This window comes from Suillus discolor (genome assembly GCF_016758755.1).
Source record: "Suillus discolor strain FC423 chromosome Unknown F5147scaffold_1, whole genome shotgun sequence".
Lineage (NCBI taxonomy): Eukaryota > Fungi > Basidiomycota > Agaricomycetes > Boletales > Suillaceae > Suillus > Suillus discolor.
In genome coordinates, this window is record NW_024541248.1 from 1,647,736 (window position 1) to 1,668,175 (window position 20,440).

The window sequence follows — 20,440 nt, forward strand, 5'->3', positions numbered from 1 at the left end:
ATCACATGACTTAGTTTTCACTATTTAGGAGCTTATCAAAAGCAGAAATTGATAACAAGACTGATACATAGTTCAAACGTTCAGGTTAAACATATTGTAGTACAGGCAAAAGGATATCGTTGTGAGATGAAGGTAACTGCAATCTACCACCCGAACCTTGGGAATGGGCTCTTCATGAAATTAACTTGAAGATCCAAGCACAGCAAATCCTCATCCTCCACAGTATAACCTCTCACGGCGACGTTGAATTTGGCTGCAAAAAATTCAGCAACTGGCTTAACTATACTATACATAGACTTGTGCGCACCCTGAGGAATCTCCTTTGGCAATGCAACCGTTTCGACTACAGTGTAATCACCCCCTTCGACTGGACACTGGACAGTTGCATTTGCGTTGCGTCTATATCTGATTTCAATCAAAATCCAGGACAAAAACAACAACCAACTTACGCTTCTTCACAAACATCAAAAGTCTTCGAGAGAAGTTTGATGAGTCCAAGCTTTACAACAACGTCGGCATAGGCTCCATCCTGCGAATAGACATGATATTTTCCGACATGTAATATTAACAAAACCAACCTCAATTCGTTCTTGAGCAGTCCCCACGACTGTGACAGTCAAGTCTTGGCCCGGCTTGGGTGGGTCGGGAGATAGACTTATTGATTTCAACTGAACAACGTGTGCTGGGGAGCCTGAAGAAACTTAGCATATATCTTATGCGCTTCTATCAAACAGGTCTCACCACAATCGGACCATGACCAACTCTCCGTTGTATGCACCGGCTGATTCATAACTTCTTGTGTTGGAGGAGAACTTGCGGAAGCAAGACCTGCTAACATGGCGAGCAAAGAAACGGAGAATATATGAACCATGGCGCAACGGTAATTCGAGCAAAAGCTGAGAGAAGATAGAGTACTTGTCCGGAGCTCAGCTAAAGTGGCAGTATGGCGTGGGAGAATTACATACAGGACGGAGCGATCTGTGGCGATGAGCGCAAGTCACTGCGCACTGGTGTGCACCAAGGCAACTCGCTTCCTTTCTCTTCTCGACCAAACACCAAGGCAATTAACAATCGTGCAAAGCAGCCAGAGAATATTGGTAGCTTGATCCTACCAAGCAGCGTTTACCTTCAGGGCCATTTTTCATTGATATCGTCCCCGGGTTGTGCTGCCGAAAATGAAAGCTAGAGAGTATTGCTGTTGCGCAATCCCCTTGGTCAAAGCTGGTATATATACCACGCTGATCGAACAATTTTCTCTTGGGATTATCATAGGCACCCTTTCTGTTGGAACGCCTTCCAGTGAGTCGCTCCAACTTCTGATTTCTAGTATGTAACCCGTCTCTGCGTAGTTGTTGGAGCAGCAACTCCTTCATACGCGCCAGCGCTTCTTGCAGCAGTATGCTACGTGGGCGCTGCAATTCAAGTTCTTGGCTTCATAGGTGTATTCCAGGTATGATGTTCTTTCAATGCAGCTGCCGACGCTGAAATTTGCGTCGTTAGGAAAAACACATACTTTTCCGCCGTTATGCCACTCTTCACTCTCTCATCACCCTTGCCGCTTTCGCAATTGCCGCGGCGTGGGTCATACTCTCAGCCACTCGTCACTCGACTTCTCTGACCAACTGCGAGAACAAATACTATCCTACAGCGTCCAACGGTAGCAATACTACCGAGGGTCAAACCGTCTGCGGCATCATCACCTGGGTTGACGTTGGGTTGATGGCCGGTGCTTGGGTTTTCTTTGCCCTTGTGCAGGTAGCTTACCTACCATCTGATACTCCAGTAGACAGCTGATCGTTGCTCCACAGGCATATCTGCTCTTTGTTGTTTCATCTTACGGGACCGCCCAAAGACAAGATTATGAGAAGTACGACGCTCTCAATGATACCACGAAACCACTGACGGATAATATTCCGATGTCTGATCGTGGCGATCCTTGGGATTACAGAGCATCTACCGAGTACGAAGACGGCCGCGGTCATAGGCGAAATGCAAGTACGGCATCAACCATGAATGCTCCATTACAGAAAGAAAGATACGCCGATGGTCAATCTTATCTCACGCCGACCTATCCCCCCGAACCGCAGCCGCAATTTGAGCGGCAGCAGTCGACGCGAACTGCCCCTTCAGGCACACAGAGCCCTCAGCCTGCACCATATGCTAATAACTACTACGGCCCTGATAGTCCGACTGGGCAATCTGCACCTACACAGGCTCACCCTGGTGTGTATTGATTCCTAGGTCGCTCATCACAATCGCCATTTGTGGTCGACTTGAATGAGCGGGTTTGTCAGTTCTCCCGAATAGCGTTATCATTATAAGCTGATTCCTTTTTCCTAGCTTAAGGGTTCTTCGGTCGCCCAACGCCACAGATGGTCAAAACCACCACATTCTTGTAGCAGAAGGAAATTCTCTGATTCCATCATTGCTTTGTGGATTTCTTACGGAATATGTAGTATTCCTCCCCCATGAACTTTTGTGCGAAGTTTGTAATATACCTTTAGCGAACATTCCTCTACATGGACTGATCTATTTCTACGACTATATATTAGACGTGGTATCTCTTGCTCCACTTTCAAAATTATGTTTCCTCCTCGTCTTCCCAGGGTCCTATCTTTAGTGATATGTGCCGTGCAGCGGCAATGTTCCTCCACCTATCTTGTCGGCCATGCTCGGTCATTAACTGACTATGAAATGAGACATGCGCCACTTTATGGGGCAAGTGCCGAAGCAGAATTCTCTCCTCTATCGTATCACAAATAACTCGCTCTTCTTCAAACAGGGGTAGAGCATACCACGCATGAGTTATTTGTAACTTGAGCACTTGGAGCGAGGGACCCAGAGCTAGAATAAAGTTTTCACGTAGCTCGTTGACAGTCACCAAGGATAGAGCAAAGTACTCTAACGTGGGCAAACTGCGGAGGCATGAAGCGATGGTTGCACTTGAGAGCCGGCTACTGCCCAATAAGACGAGTTTACGAAGGCATGACCCGGGCCCCGCGAGGAGGGATTCCAGATGAACGTTTCTGATTTCGAAACCAAGTCGATGACCTTGTGCATGGATGAAGGAATCGAGTTGACAGTTGGGAAAACTGGTGTCGAAGCGTATCTGGTCAAAGGCATTGCTTGTGACGCCCCGAATGGTGAGATGGCGCAGGGCAGGAAAAGGTGTTTGCTCGAAACGACAATCTCCTGATAAACGCAGCGAACGAATGTGATTCGAAGGAATTGTTTGGAAAGGATTCGCCCTTGTGGATGGATCCAGGTGAAGTTCGTATGCCTGCAAGAGGGGCTGGGGACCCTTTGCAGCAGGAAACATGGCACCCTCGAAGTTCAGCCGATACCTTGGGTATGGTACTAGATTGAGTCATGAGACCAGCAGGTAATATCATTAGCGCCTCACCTACCACAGGATATCATGTGGGGATGATAATGACGAACGTTGAAGACTCGTATTTTCTCCAGCGATACGAACTTTGCTAATACAAGATACAACCGGGAGGCTGGGCCAGTCTAGTTAATGACGACATAGCTAATTTAACGACCCCCTATTCAAGGCAGAATAAGAGAATGTTACATACCTGACCATGCGTACTCTCCGAGACACGTCCATCGTTGGCAACATCGGCCCAACGAACTATGGGCGCAGCTTTGGGCTCGGAATCCAGATAAGCGAGGTAGTGATCCACGTCCCAATCATTTCGCAGGGAGACATACTTATGGAATATTGCGCGTGCTTCATAGAAGATCTGCCTGCAGGTATGAAGGACACGAATATGGTTATTGGAGGGTTGCCGATTTTGATTCACACACAGGTGATTAGCCAAGATGGCTTCATAGATGAGGAAACGAACGTCGTAAGGTAAGTCTCGTATAGAAAGACCTTTTGTCGACATATTATGAGGGTTTCCAAGACGTAGGAAGGCTGAAACTGAACTAAGCTCATTAGTACCATTGAAATATGTAAAAAAGTTTCGAAGGGAATTAATATTGGTAACCGTACTAGTCCTAGTACTAAGGTGATTATAAATTGCTGAAAAAGGTGTGAGCCAAGTTGATCAGCAGATTATCCCGAGCTTGACATTTGGAGGGAAAACGATCCATCAATCCGCAAGCCTCACCACTTAAGCATGGATCTGTCCTTCCCTGCTTCCGATCCTGGACTGGCATGTTCGCAAGGCATCGGAGGCCGCAATACCTGCGCAATTCCTCCGCACGAGGACAATAAAACAAGCAAAACGTGGCAACACGCCTGACTCTACTTATTTGTTCTTGAGTCACCGTTGCCTTACTTCAGGAACTTCATGCTACCCAAGCCACATAAACTCACCGTAACTTGCATCTCTTCATTCAGGATCGTACTTTTGTTACCCTGATCTTTTGACAGTTCAAATTCGACGTCTAAACACTGCAGTGTTTGGGCACGACTATACCGCGTGCCGTAAGGCAAACAAAAGAGGCCAGCGCATCAACGCTTCTCCGAGTGAAGTGTCTTCGCGTGTCATCCTCAAGTCAATTAATATTGCTATTCTGTCTGGTCCTCCTTTCGCCTTTCTCCACTCCCCATCCCCAAAGACTTCTACTTATCGACACAAACCTGAGCTCCCGTAACTTTCCGTTCCTAACGCCATCACAATATGCCTGCAATTACACAATCATACGAAGTCTTACTCGACTTCACGAACGATACGCATGACTGCGCAACGATCCAGTTACTGCGTGATTATGGCCGGAACACTAGCGCAGTTGTTCTGCTACACCCTGGAGAAAGCCTCACCCTAGTCCTCGAGGCAGGTTCCATGTATAAATATGCTCTCAAATCACATTCCAAGGTTGCCAACGTGAGGTGTGTATGCACGGCCAGTCTATCGTTCGTTTCTCATATGTATTGTATACAGTGCACGGAGCTGGCGAGATATTCAGTGCGAAATATCGCATCTATTTGCTGCTAGCCCACCCTCATGGGCTTCTTTACGTGGGTCCACGGGTTCGCCCGCCAGCGGCGTCACCGTTGACCGAGTATGGCGGGACTATCGGTTCAATGTTTGGAACGATGCTGTAAGTAATTACCATATCCCCTGTCAATTATTCGGTCTTACCTCTAATAACCAGTGAAGCAAGCCCTTTTGACGAGATACTATACCCTGAGGGGCAGAAGCCTTCATACGATACCAATCAGCATTTGCACGTAATCTTGTAACGTAAATTTATTTCTTTATTGTTGCTGGTACACACCTCATCTTGCAATTGAAATTCACGCCGTAGGATGATACGCAATCAAATGTTTATTGTTGTCATCCTTCCAAATTGCGCAATCGACATTGTGTTGATGACATATTAAGGGTAATCAACCTGCTCCGGTTCGACAACGGCGAGTGGAATTTTACGGATCTTCTGGGCAGGGATATAGATGTGAATGCTGTATTTCAGGCTCTGTACAAATCAGTGCGTGAAGTTTTTCGGTGGCTTGAGATAAGGTGGGGATGTCAGCCGGATTAACACTCCGATGGTCCAGGTGCACTGCAGCATGCATGATATTTGCTGGTCATGATAATCTCCCCATCGTAATGTTACGGGCTATACGTGCTGAACGCTCGGACTGTCGCGTGAGAATGATCATAGCCAGCGCCATATGTATGAAGTCCATTGCATCATGACCAAGGACGCATATTTACGACAAACCATCTCCTGAACGTGCCTTTCAACCTCCTGACACAACATGCAAGTTACCGCTAGCATAGTACAGTTGGTGAGTCTGCGTGGGGATAGGCTCATCTACCTTTGCTGATGAATATATGCCAAGCAATTTGCAAAGTTGCACAGCTGGAATACAAACTTCGCGAAGATGGCTCAACTATGAAAGCCCTCGCATGGTTCGTGACAGACGTTCGAATCATCGATATGCATATCCCCGACATCACAGAATCGGACGACGTGGTTGTTGAAGTGACAGGCACAACTATTTGTGAACCAGATTTACATCTGTACCACGGGGAGATCATAACCCTTGAGAAGGGCGATATTTTGGGTGCAGGAAGGTGACACCGTCAGAAGACCCAGAATATGGTTTAGTGTATTTACACTGTCGAGTTTCCAACCTAACTCCGAGCAGGTCTCGGTCCCATTGGACAATGCTTCGCTCGCTGAGCAAGATTGAAGGGAGCATCTCGCATCATCGCTATAGTAGACCAAGTCCCAAAGCGTCTGGAGCGTGCAAAGGAGCAGGGTTGCGAAGTTATCGACTTGGAAGGTCAAGGACGTTAGTCAGAAGGTTCATGAAATAATTCCCGGAGGACTTGACGTCGCACTCGACTGTAGTGAGCCCGCCGCAAACACATCCAGTTATATTGTTTGACACAGTTCTCAGGTACATACCACGAGCCGAAGACCTTACTTCACAGAGGGATGGAGATACTCATACTTGAGACTGATGTTCCCGAGACTGCAAACGAGATGATCGTGTCTGTGAGGAAGATGGGTCGATGCGGTCTCATTACTGCGTATACTGGTTTTACCAACAGCTTCAACATCGGTGCGCTCATGGAGAAATGTGTGAGATTTATCGGCAACGGTCAAGCGCCAGTCCACAAGTGCTAGAAAGAAATTCTGTACAACTACATGATGTACATCATGACGGGCAAATTCGACCCCAAATTGTGAGTTTCTTCGTCCTGCTTCAGGCGGTTCACTTCACCTAGTTTTTCGGTATAATTTCTCATCGCGTACCGTTGGAAGCCGCTTTTGACAAACACATAGGTGTTGAAAAAGTGTTTGTGGAAACTCGGTTCAGACGGTTCTCCTCGCCGCCTTCCGACGGAGCTCCGAAGCTCAGTCAAGTTGATGACTGGGTGTATTAAGTAAAGCGTCAGTCCTGTATTGTCAGCAATTCTTTCCTGATACGTCTCTAGTATTGTTCACGAGTCATGTTTTTATGTATATTGAAGTCGTGGCGAAAAAGTCAGCTACCTAAAATGCTGTCGTCACGGTGATCGTATATGAAATGCTTAGCTGGTAGCGATGAAGCTTGAAGCCGTGCAGCCATCTATGCTTATGCAGTTGTCTGCGTTTCCACAGTGCATTTCTGTACGAACTATTGGGCATTTGGACACGGGTGCGGGACGCTGGCCTAATACTACATGGAGGACATGGGGAGGATACCATGCGAGCGAAAGGTCACTGAGCACCAAACATACGGTTCAACGTAAATGCGACACGCACGACTTTATGCATCGTGCACAGCATGTCGATTGTGTAGGGCTGGCAATGAGTTCGAAGATATATGATGATCAGTACGAGAAGACAGAGGGAGCGCGTTTGAAGACACTAAGTGCGGTTTACGAAGTGAGGCAGAGACTCTTGAAAGTTATCGGATCCAAGTCTGCTTGGAGCAAAGAAAGCACTGAGTGATTCTGCTATCGACTACAAGGGTACATACCTGGACTATATACTTTCGTGAGTGGCTCAATAGCCAAGCTGTGAATACGTGAACGAAGGTGTGAGGCGAACGGAGACAAGGCTGGCGCTGAGCGCTGAGGCCCATCCGAGAATGTGCAACGAGGCGTGACACATGATGTATGTGAGAATGTGAAATGTGAAAGTGTGAAACGTTATGCAAAGTCATGCACAAGAGAATGTATTTGCGTGTCTCGAATGTGAAAGGTAGAATCTCCGCGCACCGACGATACTCGGAAATGGCTCAATTGCGCCTTTGATCAGAAGTGTTAGTTTGCGGCGTGGAAGATAAGGAGTCCTTACAATTATGGCGAAGATCACATACCACTCATGCTACACAAGATGAGCACGCATCAGACTATCTGGAGCAGACTGAAGAGTTATACGTGACTCAAGCTCGAATATTATGCATGAATTAGAACCTAAGATTGTAATCAAACATGCATGAGGTATATATTATGCCAGTGCATGCCTGCCCTTCCAACGAGCGGGCCGACCGAGTGCCCCTTGAACGAGCCGCATTGCAGGCCGAGTCTCTCCAGGTGATGCAACACCTGCACGGGCTGGCAAAACTGGGAAGCTGCCCACAAAGTTGGGGTTCCCTCGTTTCCGAGCTTTCTCCTTCTCCTTGGAGTCAGCTCGAAGTTGCATTTTGGCTTCGGCGACCGGCTTGGCCAAAATGGTTTCCTGCGTGTTCGCATATAATCAGGATGAAGAACAGTGACAGTAATTGAGGTCTTACAATATAAGCTGAAGCTTGACACCTATTTCTGTTAATGCCTCTCGTCCTCGATATTTCATGACTTTCTGAAGATTACGCCTCGTCGTTGGCCGCAGTTCACCGCTGTCAAGTCCACCCAAGTGCAGCTCTTTTGCAACGACAATATCTGCGTTTTGAACACCGCTGTTGACGACACCGCGGGGTGAGTCCCACCGAAGCTTTTCATTCAAGAGTTCCCGCCCTACTGCGCGTGCAGTCATCTCCAATTTGAAGTCACGGGGATTGTCGACGAGCTCAAGGAGAGCAATGGGTGCATTGTCTCCGAATCGATTGTCGAGCCTATGAATCCGCGTGTAGCCTCCTGGCCTGTTTGCATAACGCTCGGCAAAGGTAGTGAAAAGCTTAGGGAGGACAGGAGGTTTCAAGATGAATGCTTGAGCCTGGCGATACGAAGTCTCGTTGTTCTTCTTCCCCAACGTAATGATCTATTCACGCGTGAGCAGACTGTAAGAGATAAAACTGTGGTCTTGCCTTCTCTGCCAACCTGGCAGTGTCTTTGGCCTTGGGTAATGTTGTTCTAATCTGCTCGTGTTCGAAGAGGGAAGTCACAAGATTCCTATGGTATTTTTAACGCCAGTGTAACCAAAATGAACTGGTTTGCCCACCGTAGCATTAAATTCCGATGCGAGGATGTCCTCGAGAATTTTCGAAAGGCTACTCCATGTTTCATAGCTGCCTAAATTCGCAACTTATTCTTCAGAACAAGTGACACGAGAGGATGTAGCAACCGACGTATAGTGCCGCCTAGTACATACGTACCGAAAATTGCTTACACGTGATCTGATAATGAACAACAATATGTATGTATAACAGCAGGTACTTATACGTGCATAGATTTATCGTCCGTGAGTATGTGTACTACAATGTGCTGTATGTAACGCATGACAGTGGGAGCGACGAGTTTTTACGAGAGGGGAAGAGGGCAAACACAAGCATGAGAGCGAGGCAAGAAGGCGAAGGGAGAAGGCGAGAGAAAGATATGAACACGTGTGTAAGAGTTTTGGACGGAAGGAGACGAATGCACAGGCGGGTAAGAGGACAGTATCAGCACGTTGTACCGATGGTGTGAGACGATGCACGAAACAGAGTATGGCTGAGACAGTATGCTGACAACAGCAAAACAAGAAGTGGCGAGGTGACGGGACATGATACATATGGTACGCGTGTGCGAATGGAGACGCAGGTTCAAGTTTTGAGCAGTCTCCAATACGAAAACAGACACCGAATTGTGTGTATGCCAAATTACTCCTCTTGCTGCTGTTGTTCTCTGCCGACCCTCCTCTCCTTCTCGCTCTCGAGCTGATTATAGAGCAGGAAAAGGGCCTTTTCGTTGGCCTCCGGAGTACCGACGATGGTAAACATCCGTTCGCCTGTCTCATCATGTGGAGCTTTGGCAATGGAAATCTTGGATCCTGACAACCGCCGAATTTCAGTAATCTTGCTTCCACTTCGACCAATGATACATCCAACCATATCCGATGGTATGGAGATGTTCTGTGTGCGCAGGTTGGCTGTTGACTGTGCAACGGTAGGTGAATGGGGCGAAGGTGGTGGTGAACGTCGGGCTACATCTCCATTGGACTTGCGAGCTCCACCCGAATAGCCATTAGCTGATCGTCTCGTACCTGAGGTGGCATCACCAGCACCAGGATGGAAAGGAACGGTGCCCTGACCCCTCTCCCAGTCTTCCAGTAAGCACTTGCCAATCTCCTCGATGGCACGGCCGATCGAATCAGGTGCGCCTTGTACCTCGACAATGCGCTCAGTTGATTGTGGGAGCATCTCCTTTGACGCCACCATGCGCGCGCCCGAAGCATCCTGAATAGCCTTGATTTTGCCACCGCTGCGGCCTATTATTGTACCCATAAGATTGTGAGAAATTAAAAGACGGATTGAGGTATGAGGCGATGATGATGATAGGGAGATGGGTGATGGGCTGGATGCCACAAGTTGGGAGATTATGAGGTTGTACGCCTGAAACATGAGCCACAACGTGTGAGCGCTAAATCGAGTATATATTTGAGTTGACTTGCCTTTGCAACGGCTTCAACAGATCCGCCAACGGTAAGGACGCGCTCGTGCACGCCAGGGATAACCTTACTGACGCCAGCTCTGACGCCAGTCTGCTCACGAAGATCAGCGACATTTTTCCCGCCTTTGCCTATGATTACGCCAGCTTCCTTTGTGTTAACAAGAGCACGAAGAGTCAAGGTGTCATGAGCATTATCTGGAGAAGATGAACGTGATCCTGGGGGAGAAACTGATGTGACATTCAAATATGAGTTGTAAAGATCACCCCTAGATAAAAAGATGAGATTACCAGAGGCGTGTCGAACTGGAGACTCAGCAGACATTGTGAGCTGAAAGAAAGGGGAGAGAGAGAAGTGAAAGGGGATGGAGATGAGGAAACCGAACTTATTTAAATGATGATGATGGAGGTTAAGATGCAAAGAAACGAAACTTGTTAACAAAACTTGCCACCGTCGTCGATACCTTTTTCGGTGCCGCTACCGTCCGATCACACAGCCACATCTCATATGACGTTTAAGGTCGTCTCTCCCAAACTGTTGTCAAAGTCAATTATTATCCTTCAATTTGTATCATATGCATGCCTAAAACTACATCTCTGTTGCAAGTGTTTTTGGTGGAGGTTCATCGTCATAAAAAAACGCCAGCTCAGCAGAGATCGCATAGTTACATGCATGTCTTATGGGAACCATCATAACATAAAGTAACGCAAGCACATAGAAGGTGAAGTAGTCTCTCATCCAACTAGTACCCCAGCGTCGTCAGTTTCTCAAAGGATGGCGAAGCATCCGAAACTGCCTTTTGGCGCAACTTCAGTGCTGTAATCTATGTATCATGTCTGAGTCAGTCTTGTTCAATGAAGCTTGTCCAGTTCACGTACCTTGCGCTGGTGGAAGGCCTCAGCCTTGATCTTCCTCTTCTCCTCAAGACGGTCCACAACATCCTTGTAGCCCCAGCCAACCTCATGCGACAAACGCTAAATCACACCCTGTTTATCATCCAAGTCATACGACTGAACGACTGAGCCCACCTTAACAGTACAGTATTTCCGGCCGGGTTTCAACCGCAACACACGCAAAGCCTCAGGAACAACCATCCGCTTTTTGTGGTCGTATGGTGGTGGAACACCTTCGAAGAGCTTCAAGCGCTCAAGAGCGGTGGCACCCCGAGGAGTCTTGTGGGGAATCATACCACGAATAGCACGGAACAGAATTTTGGAAGGAGCACGGTGATGGAAAGGCCCAGATTTCCTGGGGTTGACAATATGGCGTTTGTGGAGGAAGTTGTGGTAGCGTAGCTAAATGTTTAAGCGTATGCGTCTCGTTCATTGACTGGTTTAATGAAATGACCAAATACCTTGTTGCGGAAGAAGCTGCCGGAGATGTTGATCTCCTCACACCTCACGACAACAATCTTCTGGCCAGAGAGAATCTGCTTGGAGATTATTGAGGCCAGTCGACCAAGGAGGTGACCCTTGCCATCAATAACGATGGGTGTCGATGAGAAGGTGGCCATTACAAAGTCTATCAAAACGCGCCGGATTCAGCTTTGAAAATAGCGACATGAATATTCCGTGCTCACCTAGGGGATAGAAATACGTGTTCAGGAGCGTCTACACGGCGGATAGGATTCTTACCTTGAAGGTCTTGAGGTCGTTGTCGAATGTGGGAACTTGCAAGTCTCAGCCACTGTGACCAGAACTATGCAGTTCCTTTCGGCAATCTCCGAGCTTTCGATTGAAACTTTGTTCAAACGTTCATCACAGACTTTAAAAAATAATCAAGTAACTATAGTGCGCGTCGGGAAGTTATCATGCTCTTTCTCTCTCGCAGGCTCCATCACCAGCTATGTTCCAGGTATAATATTCTGATAATAAAATACTCCCGCTTGGCCCGTGGGGCACTTTATGCCATAGCGACGGAATCATTTGCTGAGGCGGGATACACAAATTACGTTAGCGGGATACATTAAGATACACGTCCAGTAGGTCTCCTATAAACATGTGCGCAGTGGACTCGGCGAATCTGATAATCGGACGTTCAACGCTAGTTGAGGAATCCATTGATACTGTCATAACTTGGCCAGCAAACTCGGCGAGTCATACTTTGCTGCTTCCCTTGCAATCCACTCTGCTGTCCCGTACTCCGTTATCGTCCATGCCTTCTCGGCGATCGCATGTTCCTTCCAATAAGCAACAATTCTTGGGCGAGTCATGACTGCTATCCATAATTGCCCGCACAACGGAAAATTCCCTCCAGGTACCAGCCCCCGCTTGACAGATGGAAACACTTGCGTTATAAACGTGATGGCTGCTGCCACTGTTGCATGAAGCGCAGTCAGTGGGCCCATCTCTTCTGGCACTACTCTCATCTCCTTCTGTAGTTCTCCGAGTGCAGCTTCTGTGTTGCGCAGGTATCGTACGGTGATGGCTTTCCAAATCTTATCTCGTGATGGTGGCGCTAGCCAATCCTGTGGTTTTTATTTCTCAGCTCACTTCTAATCACAGTGACTTTAATTACCTCTTCCCCACTCAATTGCCATACCCTGTTGGTGAAGAACAAAGATGCTTCCTTGATCATCTGTGTGCGTGCACGGGTTTGGAGTGGGAGGTCTTTATTCAACTGCCGGATGATCGATGCTTTAGCGCTGGTGCAGTTTATTTACGGACGCGCAAGACTCCTTACCGTAGTTCCTGGCAGTGTCAGGATCTCCTCAAGGTAAGACAGGATAGCTGAAGTCTCTCCAAGCAGAAATTCGCTTCTTTGTTTAGAGCTTTTGTCTGTTACTCGAAGAATAGGTACGCCACCATATGGAAACATCGCAGGCGTAACTTGGCCTGCCTTCTTCATTTCTACCCACTTCACACGGGGAACTTCTTCGTACTCAAACTGGGTTCCCGAATCTGCGAGAATGAGTAGCACCGGTTCACATCGTGCTCGCACGGGAAAATAGGTGATGTGGATGTGGTATGTAGATGTGGACACCATGGAAGTTACGAACATTCAGCCGAACTCGAACCTTTGATAAGTAGGCAAGAGCACTTGAGAACGGTTTCTGGCACCCTTTTATTACTCGGACCTTCCTCGGTTCCTTCAATCCATGAGCAAACAAGGTACTGACACCCTCACGTCATTCACACTAACAAGACCCGGACTCTTCCCTACATGTTCCGTTCTGAGGATTGGTGGCGCCTAAGTGTGCTTACATATAAATATGACGAATGGCTACTAAAAACTCACCGATGCATGGGGGATGTTACACATCACTGACAGAAAATAAGGTCACGTACCGGACGCTCCCTGTCCATGCATAACAGTAACAATACGCTTGACAGTTGTTGATACCAGTCATCATCAAACATGTTGATCACAAGTCAATTGACGTGCAGACAACATTGCTTCACGACTTTGTTTCACACGGTTATAGAAAAAAATGCAGTTGTATAAATGAGTAGGGGCGCGTAAAGGAGCTGGCTAATGACTGTGCTACCAATCCCTCACTGAGCTACAAAGAAGGTCAGTAAATACATTGCAAAGATAAATGATGTCCTGACCTTCTGGTGTCTTTGCAATATAGTCGATAGCTAAAGGACATTTACAAACAGTTAGTAGACAGCCCATATAAAATGGGCAACGGAAGCGCACCTTGCTGTACGGTTTTTATCTCATCGGCTTCCGCATCCGGAATCTCAATGGCAAACTCCTGTTAAAGTACGTGTTGAGGTAGTTCTCTGTGAATATAGACGTGGCCACGCACCTCCTCTACCGCCATAACCACCTCAACTGCGTCTAAGCTGTCGAGCCCGAGATGATCCGTGAATGAAGACGAAGTTGTGAGCTAATACAGAGTGCTGTTAACAGGAAAAAAGGTGTCATCGGAGAAAACATTCAGACCTTGGCTGCGTCCACTTTCTCGAAGCCCTTTAGTACGTCCAGTACGCGTGTCTGTATGGTTTCCTTCGACAACCCTGCTGCTGCCGAGTAGTTCGCACGAGATACCCAGGTCTGTCTCGAGGACGACGCAAGCACGGGTCGTGCACGAGTCACACTGCGAAGGGCAAGGCGAGTGAAAGACATGATTTGCAAAGGCAACGTTTTACAACTTGGAAGGAAAAGTCAAAATGTCCGGCTTTGGCCGAAGCGGCTAGACTGTGATCACGTGGGCGCAACGCGCTTTTGATTTTGATTTTTTGATAAGTCTGAATCGATCGTCATGATTCCTCTACCTCACCGGCAATTCGAAGCTGGCTCGTCTCGTCACCCTCAGAATGCACACCAGCACGAGGATGCTAATCATTCTGCATACGCATATGCATCCTCCCAGGCTGCGATGGCCGGAAACGCCATAACAGCGGCATTGGCTAACCCGTATGCTCAGCATGGAATGTCTCCTCATTATTATCAGGCATATATGCAGGCCATGCAGCCTCCGATAAATGCGCAAGGATATACCCTATCGTCGACTTACATGCTTCAACACACCACCGGTGGAAGTGCTCCGCGAAATGTATCCCGTGAAGCTAGCAATAATGTCCCTGTGCGGACTAACGATAGAAGGTCAGATTCCACTAGTGGCCAAGCGTATGCTAGTTGGTACCAGTCTGGAAACTGTCGTTGTACTCGTCAGGGTTGTGTGTTTACTGGTTCTAAGAAATCAGTCGAGATACATATGATGGACCGCCACTTTATCTTTCCCCCTGGATGGCAGAAAAAAGACGAATGGGATACCGACCCAAGTCTAAAAGGGTAGGTTTAACTTGAGTTCTGTCAACCTGGTGACTTTGGATTAATTCATAGCTTAGCAAACCTATTGCGATTCAGGGAACATCTTTAATCCTCGACTCCCAAGAGGCGATCGATGGTTGGATAGCAGAGCGCAAGACCCGGTTTCCTACTACACAGAAGGTGGAAGACAAGAAGAGGAAGCTTGAGGAAGCCATCGCGAGAGGCCAGCTGACACCTGAAGACATTGGCTTACAAGCGAGAAGGAAGCGGAGAAGGGAAGATTCGTCATTTCGGGGTCAGCAACCAAGGGGTCGAGGGAGGGGTAGAGGAATGGGTCGTGGCAGTCACACTAGTTTCATTGTCTCGAGGACTCCAGACACATCGTCACCGATGAAACCTCAAGCAGCACCTCTTTCCTCATCAATTCCTACGGAACAACAGGACAGATCTGATCTAGACTCTAGTTCGGATGATGGTGCTCCCGAAGTTGTGTCTTCTAAGCCTCCTCCAGCTGCAGAGGCAGTCTTGGTCTCAACACCACAGCTCAAGCAAGAACTACAATCACAAGCGCCACCCAAACCCATAAAGAGGCCACCTCAACCTCAACCCAAGCTCCCGCCGCGAAATACATTCGCGTCACGACCTACCTTGCTTAGGAGTGTACGTAGTGCTTGTGTCCATTATCTGTTGGACTGCGAGTTGATATATTTCATCTAGTTGCTTCTTCCTGAAATTCGCATCACCGTATCAAACTTGTCTCAAGCGGTTCGATTTTTGGTTGACAACGACTTTCTGCGAGGAGTAGAGTTGAAGCCAGGCGAGGCGCAGCAGAAAATGATTGAAGTACTGGGCAGCACTGGTCCCCAACTTCAAACCGCTCTCTCAGATCCGAAGTCCCAGATGACTGTATTAGAATAGTAATGATATCATTGGCCAAAGTGCGGGAGTAAGTAGGGATGTTGTGTAGATTCATCGTATAATTATCGTTCATCGTCCTGAGTCGCTCTCACTATCACCATCGCTCTCGCTTCCACTCCCATCCTCATCGGCTTCGACCTCCAACGTCCGTTTCTCAACTTCGAAGCCATAACCAGTCAATCCGGCCGCAATCTCGGCCGCCTTGGAAGGTGCGGTGACCACTGTTACCATAGATCGCTTCGAGTCGAATACAGGCAAAATATGCTTTTCCAGAGCAGCAAGCACATCAGCCTTCGTCACTTCCTGGTACTTCTCTAGCATCTGCAGGCTGTGGTCTTGGGGAACTCCTCTAAGAGCTTGGTTAGTAAAGGAGTTAACAGCCTATGACCACTGTTAGCATGATTCAAGCTCGAATAAATACACGTACAGCTCGGCCAGCCGTTGCGACATTCTTGGTGACGCCATAAACAATGCTGCTTTTGGCTGCATCAAGAGCGGTTTCCTCCAGCGCCACCTTGCTTTGGATCAGTAAATATTATGATCAGGAAAACATAAAACACACAGTCCCATCAACTAGTCCGCTAACGACCTCTTTTGCTTGTTTGAACGCTTCCAGGCTGTTGGAACTCTGCAAGAGCATCAGCAAAAAAGTTCACCGTTCGCCCAAGAGTCGCATACCCGGTAGAGGGAGAATGTGAGCAAGCCAGCTTCTCTATCTACAGTTATGTAGGCGCCATACGCAAGACCAGAGCCTCGGATAGAACGCTACACATGTAATAAGTAAGATTTGGTTGCGCTCACAATGTGTTCACCTACCCAGAGGAAGCTTTCTGTGGCATTGAGAACCTCGAGAGCCACCCGGAGAGCGGGGAATTCAGGATGATCGAAGCCTCGTATTGCTTTCGTAGTGTGGTTAACGAACGAGCTTTCGATCGTTGGCAAGCTGACCACGGTAGCCTAAGAGCAGGAACCGGTAAGAATGCTGCAGAGCCGTAAAACAAAAGCTCTTCGCACCTTGGTTGCAGGATTCTTACCCAATTCACTAAGCGTGTGACTCGTAAGCTTCAACGGAGCAAGTTTGGATTCCTGCGTGATCATGAAATGATGCCGCCGATGCTAGAAAAAGAAACACGTACCGGAAGAAGGTCCCCAAAGTGCTTAGACCAGACGCTCCTTGGCTTGGGTATGTCCAAAACGTTACCCGTGACTGATATCCGTACTCCAGTGGGATCCGTCACTGGTCATATTGTGAATGAATGCCATGTCATGCTTTCATGATACGTACGGTATTTCCTCAGTTCCTCAAAGTCCGCGACCACTGTATCAGGATCCTCTTGAAGGTTCTGGATAAGTTTCGGCACAAATTCTGATTGAGGGAGGATGGCGCCAGCGAGCGATGTCGAGCTCTTATCGTAAAGCATCTCGGCCCATACAGAGGACAGAACATTGTTTCCATCACGCTTGAGTTCCGGAAGCGACTGTGCCAGCTTGGCAGCAGAAATTTGCAGTCTACACCGCGTGAGACATAAAAACTAGACGAATACCACGAGACCCTACCTTTCCTTGTCAAATATCGAATTGTATACGAGATCACGTAACCATGCGATGGCTGATTCGTACTGGGATGTCTCGACCTTGAAGCTGACGCGCATTAATTCGGAAAATTGGTCGGATATACCGAGAACAGCCTCATACGAGACTGTCCCATCGTCGAGCTGGTTGACAACCTCTTCATGGCTGAGTACCTCTCCTGAAGCGCGTTGCACGGGGAGCGAGAAAAATACCGAGAGATAAGTCGAGAGATAGGGCCGTAGCCTATTAGGCAACTTAGCCAACGAAAAGAAAGCATGGACAGCAACGAAGTCGGACTGGACAGTCTTGAGCGTCATGATCAAAAGGAGATTATGAAACCTTTACCTTGACATGGTCGTATTGTACAAACATAGAAAGTGGCGACCCATCAGACTGGATGTGCTTGGAAAGCTGAGACTGTCCAAAATTCTGCACAGTACTTGACCGCCCTTTTCCAGGCTCTTGAACGCACTGAACAGGTATCCAGGAAATGCTCTTCACATCCGGAACAGGGAACGATGTCAAAACATCAGTCGGTATTGGCTTCTCATGCTCAGCTTTTGCAGCTTCCAACTCCCGTTCTGCATTGACAAGACCATCTGGACCCAGCGTCTCCCGCTGAGTAACAAGGCGAGCCTTTTCATCCTTCTCGAGCTTCTCTGCCAGAGTTGCAGAAGGTTTGCCAATGACGACAACGTAAGGGCGGTCAACAATGTACCTAACGGTAGTTGAGCTATGTCGAGGTCATCATCTATCATGACTTACTTGCGCAAGAGATCCACCCATTGTGAGCTAGTCCATGTCCGTAAAGTCCTGTAATGATTGATTTCATCTAGGGCAGGGTGCATGTCCGAACCATCCGCAGCACCGTACAAGAAGTCACTTATGATGGCACCTGAAAAGGTGTCGCCTTTAGCTGACTCCAATTTGCTGCGAAGCTAGGTGACGTCAATAACGTCAATGTTTGATCACGGCCTGGTGGTGCCAACCTACCTGGCGTTCATCCCGGTTGATGACCATGGACATTCTCGTCATATCTATACCATCCGAGGCAATCTGTTTGAAACTTGCGACAAGCTTCTCATCGAAGTTCTCCAACGCTTCGACAGGGACTGAACCAATATAGATCGGCAGATCAACCATTGTCGCGCGAGTGTCTTCGCTAAAGTAGATGTACGAACTTACAAGGAGTGTCGTCAGTCTAATACCGCACCAAATTATGAACCAGATACTCACCAGAGCGGTGACTCGATTTCGATGTACTCCTTGTTCAAAGGGGCAACAGGCGATGATGTAAGGTATGTAGCAAGAATGTCTAAAGCCTGTGAGATTGTAAGCTCCGAATCAGAAGGTTTGTAAGACCACAGACTTTTCGCTCCACGAAGTCGTTGGGCGAGGGACCAGTATAAATGATCAAAAGTTCGCCCTGGCTCTCGTCCTTCTCAGGAAACTCGACGGTTTCCTTCGTGATTTTCTTGATGGGAGAACGGTTGGCACTAGCAGTCTCTAAGAAGGGTCGTTTCCAACCGCTCGGGCGGGGCCCATGGTTTTGACCATGTGAAATGATACTAGGTTCAACCTTGTCCTGCACTACAGCCAACAAAGACTTTGTTCCGGTAGAAAGCTTTCCGGTAACGATCAAGGACAGATTATGCGGAACATAGTAAGTGGCGTGATAATCCCTGACTAAGATCAGGAGGACATTAGTGAAGGATGGACGCCAAGAGGGATTGATTCACTTTGCTCGACAGAGAGTGCCCTAAGTGCTGACATGAGTCCACCAGTTTCGCTACGATAGGCACTCCCAAGGGGGTACAAGAGACGCTGTGAGCTGAAAGGTAAACATGAGCAGTAAAAACAATGGTATAGCATAATAACGGACCGAAGGCCCATAAGATCACCCGACGTATTTTCGCGGCCCTGCATTTCACTGTACACAACACCACTATTCTCGCCCTTTGCATTAATGTGATGAACCTAATCGCGGCGCGCGTGTCAGTATGTCCGGGAACAACAGCTTTGACAAACTGCCGACCTCAGTCAAGAAGGCTGCCTTGGTCATCGTGGGATAGAGGATGTGATCCACATATATCGGTAAAAGTTGGAGGAAGCCCTGCTCTCCAGCAGTTGAAGCAGTATACGCTGGAGAAAAGGATTGATGGAAGGAAAGAATACGGCACTCAGAAAAGACTTACCAGTATGATCAGTGTCTGTCCATGCATTGGTTCCATGAGAAAACCCGCGATTCGCAAAATGATCTATGATGCCTTTGTATGGGTATTTTTCCGAACCCATGAAGACGAGACTTCCAGCAATATTAAGCTACATTTGAAAATCCATTAAACGCTCCACTTACTGCTCTAAAGTGTGTGGGCAGCCGCTGTCATCGAAGACTGTCACGAAGTTAGCTCCGACGTCAGTCACAAGATGAAATGACACCGACTTTCGGTACCCACAACGAAGTAGCCGTTGACGATAGGCGCTAGCCAGAATATTAAGAATAGGCCGAACAGGTTGGCACGATGCATACCTTCATAATCGAGATGCACAATAGTGAGACCAGTAACACGGCTCTGCCATCTTGATACGACGACGTCAGTGTAGTCTAGCTTGACACGTTTGATCAGGTCGAAATTGCCATAAGCATCAAAGTTATCGTGCGGGGCAGCTGAACCATTTAGAGACTGAGGTGACATCGATGAGATGGATGATTGGAAGAAGCGGCAAGGGGAAAGGAAGGGGAGATTGCGATTAGCGCCGGTTTGCAGTTGGACCGATAGGTTTGATAGTCCGATGCGTCTCCGAGAGAGAGCCCTTGTACAAAGCCGGGACGCCGTTAACAGTCGCCGCTGCATTCACTCAACTCGAGATTTTTCTGAGCGGAACAGTGCTCTTTACGTCAGCACTTACTTGGGTCCAATTTTATACTGCTCACACGTGTGACTACAGATGATGACACTGTCTC

At 47.9% G+C, this 20,440-nt stretch overlaps 11 protein-coding genes across 11 annotated transcripts; 3 read left to right on the forward strand and 8 right to left on the reverse strand.

Moving 5' to 3' along the window:
• Nucleotides 1–23: 23 nt before the first annotated feature.
• Nucleotides 24–962, reverse strand: F5147DRAFT_663937 (ML domain-containing protein). Its single transcript, XM_041434949.1, has 5 exons — nucleotides 742–962; nucleotides 579–691; nucleotides 450–529; nucleotides 308–399; nucleotides 24–253 (listed from the first exon to the last, which is right to left on the reverse strand). The coding sequence occupies exons 1-5, from the start codon at nucleotides 869–871 to the stop codon at nucleotides 144–146; spliced, it is 525 nt and encodes a 174-aa protein (XP_041300369.1). The 5' UTR covers nucleotides 872–962; the 3' UTR covers nucleotides 24–143.
• Nucleotides 963–1,002: 40 nt separating this feature from the next.
• On the forward strand, nucleotides 1,003–2,600 carry F5147DRAFT_663942 (uncharacterized protein). The gene is made up of 5 exons (XM_041434950.1): nucleotides 1,003–1,299; nucleotides 1,350–1,450; nucleotides 1,501–1,755; nucleotides 1,809–2,285; nucleotides 2,341–2,600. The coding sequence occupies exons 1-4, from the start codon at nucleotides 1,176–1,178 to the stop codon at nucleotides 2,232–2,234; spliced, it is 906 nt and encodes a 301-aa protein (XP_041300370.1). The 5' UTR covers nucleotides 1,003–1,175; the 3' UTR covers nucleotides 2,235–2,285; nucleotides 2,341–2,600.
• F5147DRAFT_14859 (uncharacterized protein) lies at nucleotides 2,289–3,967 on the reverse strand. The gene is made up of 3 exons (XM_041428278.1): nucleotides 3,582–3,967; nucleotides 3,404–3,513; nucleotides 2,289–3,344 (listed from the first exon to the last, which is right to left on the reverse strand). Exons 1-3 carry the CDS (start codon nucleotides 3,894–3,896, stop codon nucleotides 2,582–2,584), a joined length of 1,188 nt encoding a protein of 395 aa, XP_041300371.1. The 5' UTR covers nucleotides 3,897–3,967; the 3' UTR covers nucleotides 2,289–2,581.
• A 300-nt stretch (nucleotides 3,968–4,267) lies between these two features.
• Nucleotides 4,268–5,328, forward strand: F5147DRAFT_14828 (uncharacterized protein). The gene is made up of 3 exons (XM_041428275.1): nucleotides 4,268–4,846; nucleotides 4,899–5,058; nucleotides 5,113–5,328. The coding sequence occupies exons 1-3, from the start codon at nucleotides 4,638–4,640 to the stop codon at nucleotides 5,113–5,115; spliced, it is 372 nt and encodes a 123-aa protein (XP_041300372.1). The 5' UTR covers nucleotides 4,268–4,637; the 3' UTR covers nucleotides 5,116–5,328.
• Nucleotides 5,329–7,908: 2,580 nt separating this feature from the next.
• F5147DRAFT_741849 (ribosomal protein L17) lies at nucleotides 7,909–8,903 on the reverse strand (the record flags this gene model as incomplete). The annotated part of the gene is made up of 4 exons (XM_041439509.1): nucleotides 7,909–8,139; nucleotides 8,215–8,658; nucleotides 8,705–8,789; nucleotides 8,839–8,903. 4 exons carry the CDS (start codon nucleotides 8,901–8,903, stop codon nucleotides 7,909–7,911), a joined length of 825 nt encoding a protein of 274 aa, XP_041300373.1.
• A 572-nt stretch (nucleotides 8,904–9,475) lies between these two features.
• F5147DRAFT_563437 (uncharacterized protein) lies at nucleotides 9,476–10,587 on the reverse strand (the record flags this gene model as incomplete). The annotated part of the gene is made up of 2 exons (XM_041430674.1): nucleotides 9,476–10,207; nucleotides 10,276–10,587. The coding sequence occupies 2 exons, from the start codon at nucleotides 10,585–10,587 to the stop codon at nucleotides 9,476–9,478; spliced, it is 1,044 nt and encodes a 347-aa protein (XP_041300374.1).
• A 213-nt stretch (nucleotides 10,588–10,800) lies between these two features.
• Nucleotides 10,801–11,917, reverse strand: F5147DRAFT_663961 (60S ribosomal protein L13a). Its single transcript, XM_041434951.1, has 4 exons — nucleotides 11,618–11,917; nucleotides 11,292–11,558; nucleotides 11,142–11,237; nucleotides 10,801–11,086 (listed from the first exon to the last, which is right to left on the reverse strand). Exons 1-4 carry the CDS (start codon nucleotides 11,774–11,776, stop codon nucleotides 11,006–11,008), a joined length of 603 nt encoding a protein of 200 aa, XP_041300375.1. The 5' UTR covers nucleotides 11,777–11,917; the 3' UTR covers nucleotides 10,801–11,005.
• A 681-nt stretch (nucleotides 11,918–12,598) lies between these two features.
• On the reverse strand, nucleotides 12,599–13,314 carry F5147DRAFT_14971 (uncharacterized protein). Its single transcript, XM_041428286.1, has 2 exons — nucleotides 12,946–13,314; nucleotides 12,599–12,882 (listed from the first exon to the last, which is right to left on the reverse strand). The coding sequence occupies exons 1-2, from the start codon at nucleotides 13,261–13,263 to the stop codon at nucleotides 12,721–12,723; spliced, it is 480 nt and encodes a 159-aa protein (XP_041300376.1). The 5' UTR covers nucleotides 13,264–13,314; the 3' UTR covers nucleotides 12,599–12,720.
• Nucleotides 13,315–13,684: 370 nt separating this feature from the next.
• F5147DRAFT_663972 (acyl carrier protein) lies at nucleotides 13,685–14,361 on the reverse strand. Its single transcript, XM_041434952.1, has 5 exons — nucleotides 14,155–14,361; nucleotides 14,018–14,098; nucleotides 13,906–13,963; nucleotides 13,815–13,844; nucleotides 13,685–13,765 (listed from the first exon to the last, which is right to left on the reverse strand). The coding sequence occupies exons 1-5, from the start codon at nucleotides 14,335–14,337 to the stop codon at nucleotides 13,758–13,760; spliced, it is 360 nt and encodes a 119-aa protein (XP_041300377.1). The 5' UTR covers nucleotides 14,338–14,361; the 3' UTR covers nucleotides 13,685–13,757.
• Nucleotides 14,362–14,644: 283 nt separating this feature from the next.
• F5147DRAFT_562850 (uncharacterized protein) lies at nucleotides 14,645–15,903 on the forward strand (the record flags this gene model as incomplete). Its single annotated transcript, XM_041430645.1, has 3 exons — nucleotides 14,645–15,006; nucleotides 15,063–15,645; nucleotides 15,703–15,903. The coding sequence occupies 3 exons, from the start codon at nucleotides 14,645–14,647 to the stop codon at nucleotides 15,901–15,903; spliced, it is 1,146 nt and encodes a 381-aa protein (XP_041300378.1).
• On the reverse strand, nucleotides 15,887–20,362 carry F5147DRAFT_663977 (Metalloenzyme, LuxS/M16 peptidase-like protein). The gene is made up of 21 exons (XM_041434953.1): nucleotides 20,006–20,362; nucleotides 19,919–19,957; nucleotides 19,832–19,868; nucleotides 19,671–19,780; nucleotides 19,511–19,617; nucleotides 19,358–19,452; nucleotides 19,215–19,306; nucleotides 18,845–19,161; nucleotides 18,712–18,797; nucleotides 18,469–18,655; nucleotides 18,241–18,413; nucleotides 17,821–18,193; nucleotides 17,461–17,771; nucleotides 17,189–17,412; nucleotides 17,040–17,140; nucleotides 16,918–16,989; nucleotides 16,720–16,860; nucleotides 16,582–16,668; nucleotides 16,466–16,531; nucleotides 16,331–16,417; nucleotides 15,887–16,284 (listed from the first exon to the last, which is right to left on the reverse strand). The coding sequence occupies exons 1-21, from the start codon at nucleotides 20,328–20,330 to the stop codon at nucleotides 15,973–15,975; spliced, it is 3,342 nt and encodes a 1,113-aa protein (XP_041300379.1). The 5' UTR covers nucleotides 20,331–20,362; the 3' UTR covers nucleotides 15,887–15,972.
• Between the last annotated feature and the right edge of the window lie 78 nt (nucleotides 20,363–20,440).

Excerpts from the sequence above, each read along its gene's own strand:
- F5147DRAFT_663937 (XM_041434949.1), bottom strand. The coding sequence starts at position 871 with ATGGTTCATATATTCTCCGTTTCTTTGCTCGCCATGTTAGCAGGTCTT. Across the intron at positions 692-741 it reads TTGGTCATGGTCCGATTGTG|GCTCCCCAGCACACGTTGTT; the intron begins GTGAGACCTGTT and ends AAGTTTCTTCAG. Across the intron at positions 530-578 it reads CTGCTCAAGAACGAATTGAG|GATGGAGCCTATGCCGACGT; the intron begins GTTGGTTTTGTT and ends GTCTATTCGCAG.
- F5147DRAFT_663942 (XM_041434950.1), top strand. The coding sequence starts at position 1,176 with ATGAAAGCTAGAGAGTATTGCTGTTGCGCAATCCCCTTGGTCAAAGCT. Across the intron at positions 1,300-1,349 it reads TTCTGTTGGAACGCCTTCCA|TTGTTGGAGCAGCAACTCCT; the intron begins GTGAGTCGCTCC and ends GTCTCTGCGTAG. Across the intron at positions 1,451-1,500 it reads GCTTCATAGGTGTATTCCAG|GAAAAACACATACTTTTCCG; the intron begins GTATGATGTTCT and ends TTGCGTCGTTAG.
- F5147DRAFT_14859 (XM_041428278.1), bottom strand. The coding sequence starts at position 3,896 with ATGTCGACAAAAGGTCTTTCTATACGAGACTTACCTTACGACGTTCGT. Across the intron at positions 3,514-3,581 it reads CGGAGAGTACGCATGGTCAG|ACTGGCCCAGCCTCCCGGTT; the intron begins GTATGTAACATT and ends GTCATTAACTAG. Across the intron at positions 3,345-3,403 it reads CACATGATATCCTGTGGTAG|GTATCGGCTGAACTTCGAGG; the intron begins GTGAGGCGCTAA and ends ACCATACCCAAG.
- F5147DRAFT_14828 (XM_041428275.1), top strand. The coding sequence starts at position 4,638 with ATGCCTGCAATTACACAATCATACGAAGTCTTACTCGACTTCACGAAC. Across the intron at positions 4,847-4,898 it reads TCCAAGGTTGCCAACGTGAG|TGCACGGAGCTGGCGAGATA; the intron begins GTGTGTATGCAC and ends TATTGTATACAG.
- F5147DRAFT_663961 (XM_041434951.1), bottom strand. The coding sequence starts at position 11,776 with ATGGCCACCTTCTCATCGACACCCATCGTTATTGATGGCAAGGGTCAC. Across the intron at positions 11,238-11,291 it reads GGAAATACTGTACTGTTAAG|CGTTTGTCGCATGAGGTTGG; the intron begins GTGGGCTCAGTC and ends GGTGTGATTTAG. Across the intron at positions 11,087-11,141 it reads AGGCCTTCCACCAGCGCAAG|ATTACAGCACTGAAGTTGCG; the intron begins GTACGTGAACTG and ends CATGATACATAG.
- F5147DRAFT_14971 (XM_041428286.1), bottom strand. The coding sequence starts at position 13,263 with ATGTTCGTAACTTCCATGGTGTCCACATCTACATACCACATCCACATC. Across the intron at positions 12,883-12,945 it reads TGACACTGCCAGGAACTACG|TTGAATAAAGACCTCCCACT; the intron begins GTAAGGAGTCTT and ends ATCATCCGGCAG.
- F5147DRAFT_663972 (XM_041434952.1), bottom strand. The coding sequence starts at position 14,337 with ATGTCTTTCACTCGCCTTGCCCTTCGCAGTGTGACTCGTGCACGACCC. Across the intron at positions 14,099-14,154 it reads AGAAAGTGGACGCAGCCAAG|CTCACAACTTCGTCTTCATT; the intron begins GTCTGAATGTTT and ends ACTCTGTATTAG. Across the intron at positions 13,964-14,017 it reads TGGTTATGGCGGTAGAGGAG|GAGTTTGCCATTGAGATTCC; the intron begins GTGCGTGGCCAC and ends GTACTTTAACAG.
- F5147DRAFT_663977 (XM_041434953.1), bottom strand. The coding sequence starts at position 20,330 with ATGCAGCGGCGACTGTTAACGGCGTCCCGGCTTTGTACAAGGGCTCTC. Across the intron at positions 19,958-20,005 it reads TGTGCATCTCGATTATGAAG|CGCCTATCGTCAACGGCTAC; the intron begins GTATGCATCGTG and ends TATTCTGGCTAG. Across the intron at positions 18,414-18,468 it reads TCAACCGGGATGAACGCCAG|CTTCGCAGCAAATTGGAGTC; the intron begins GTAGGTTGGCAC and ends GACGTCACCTAG.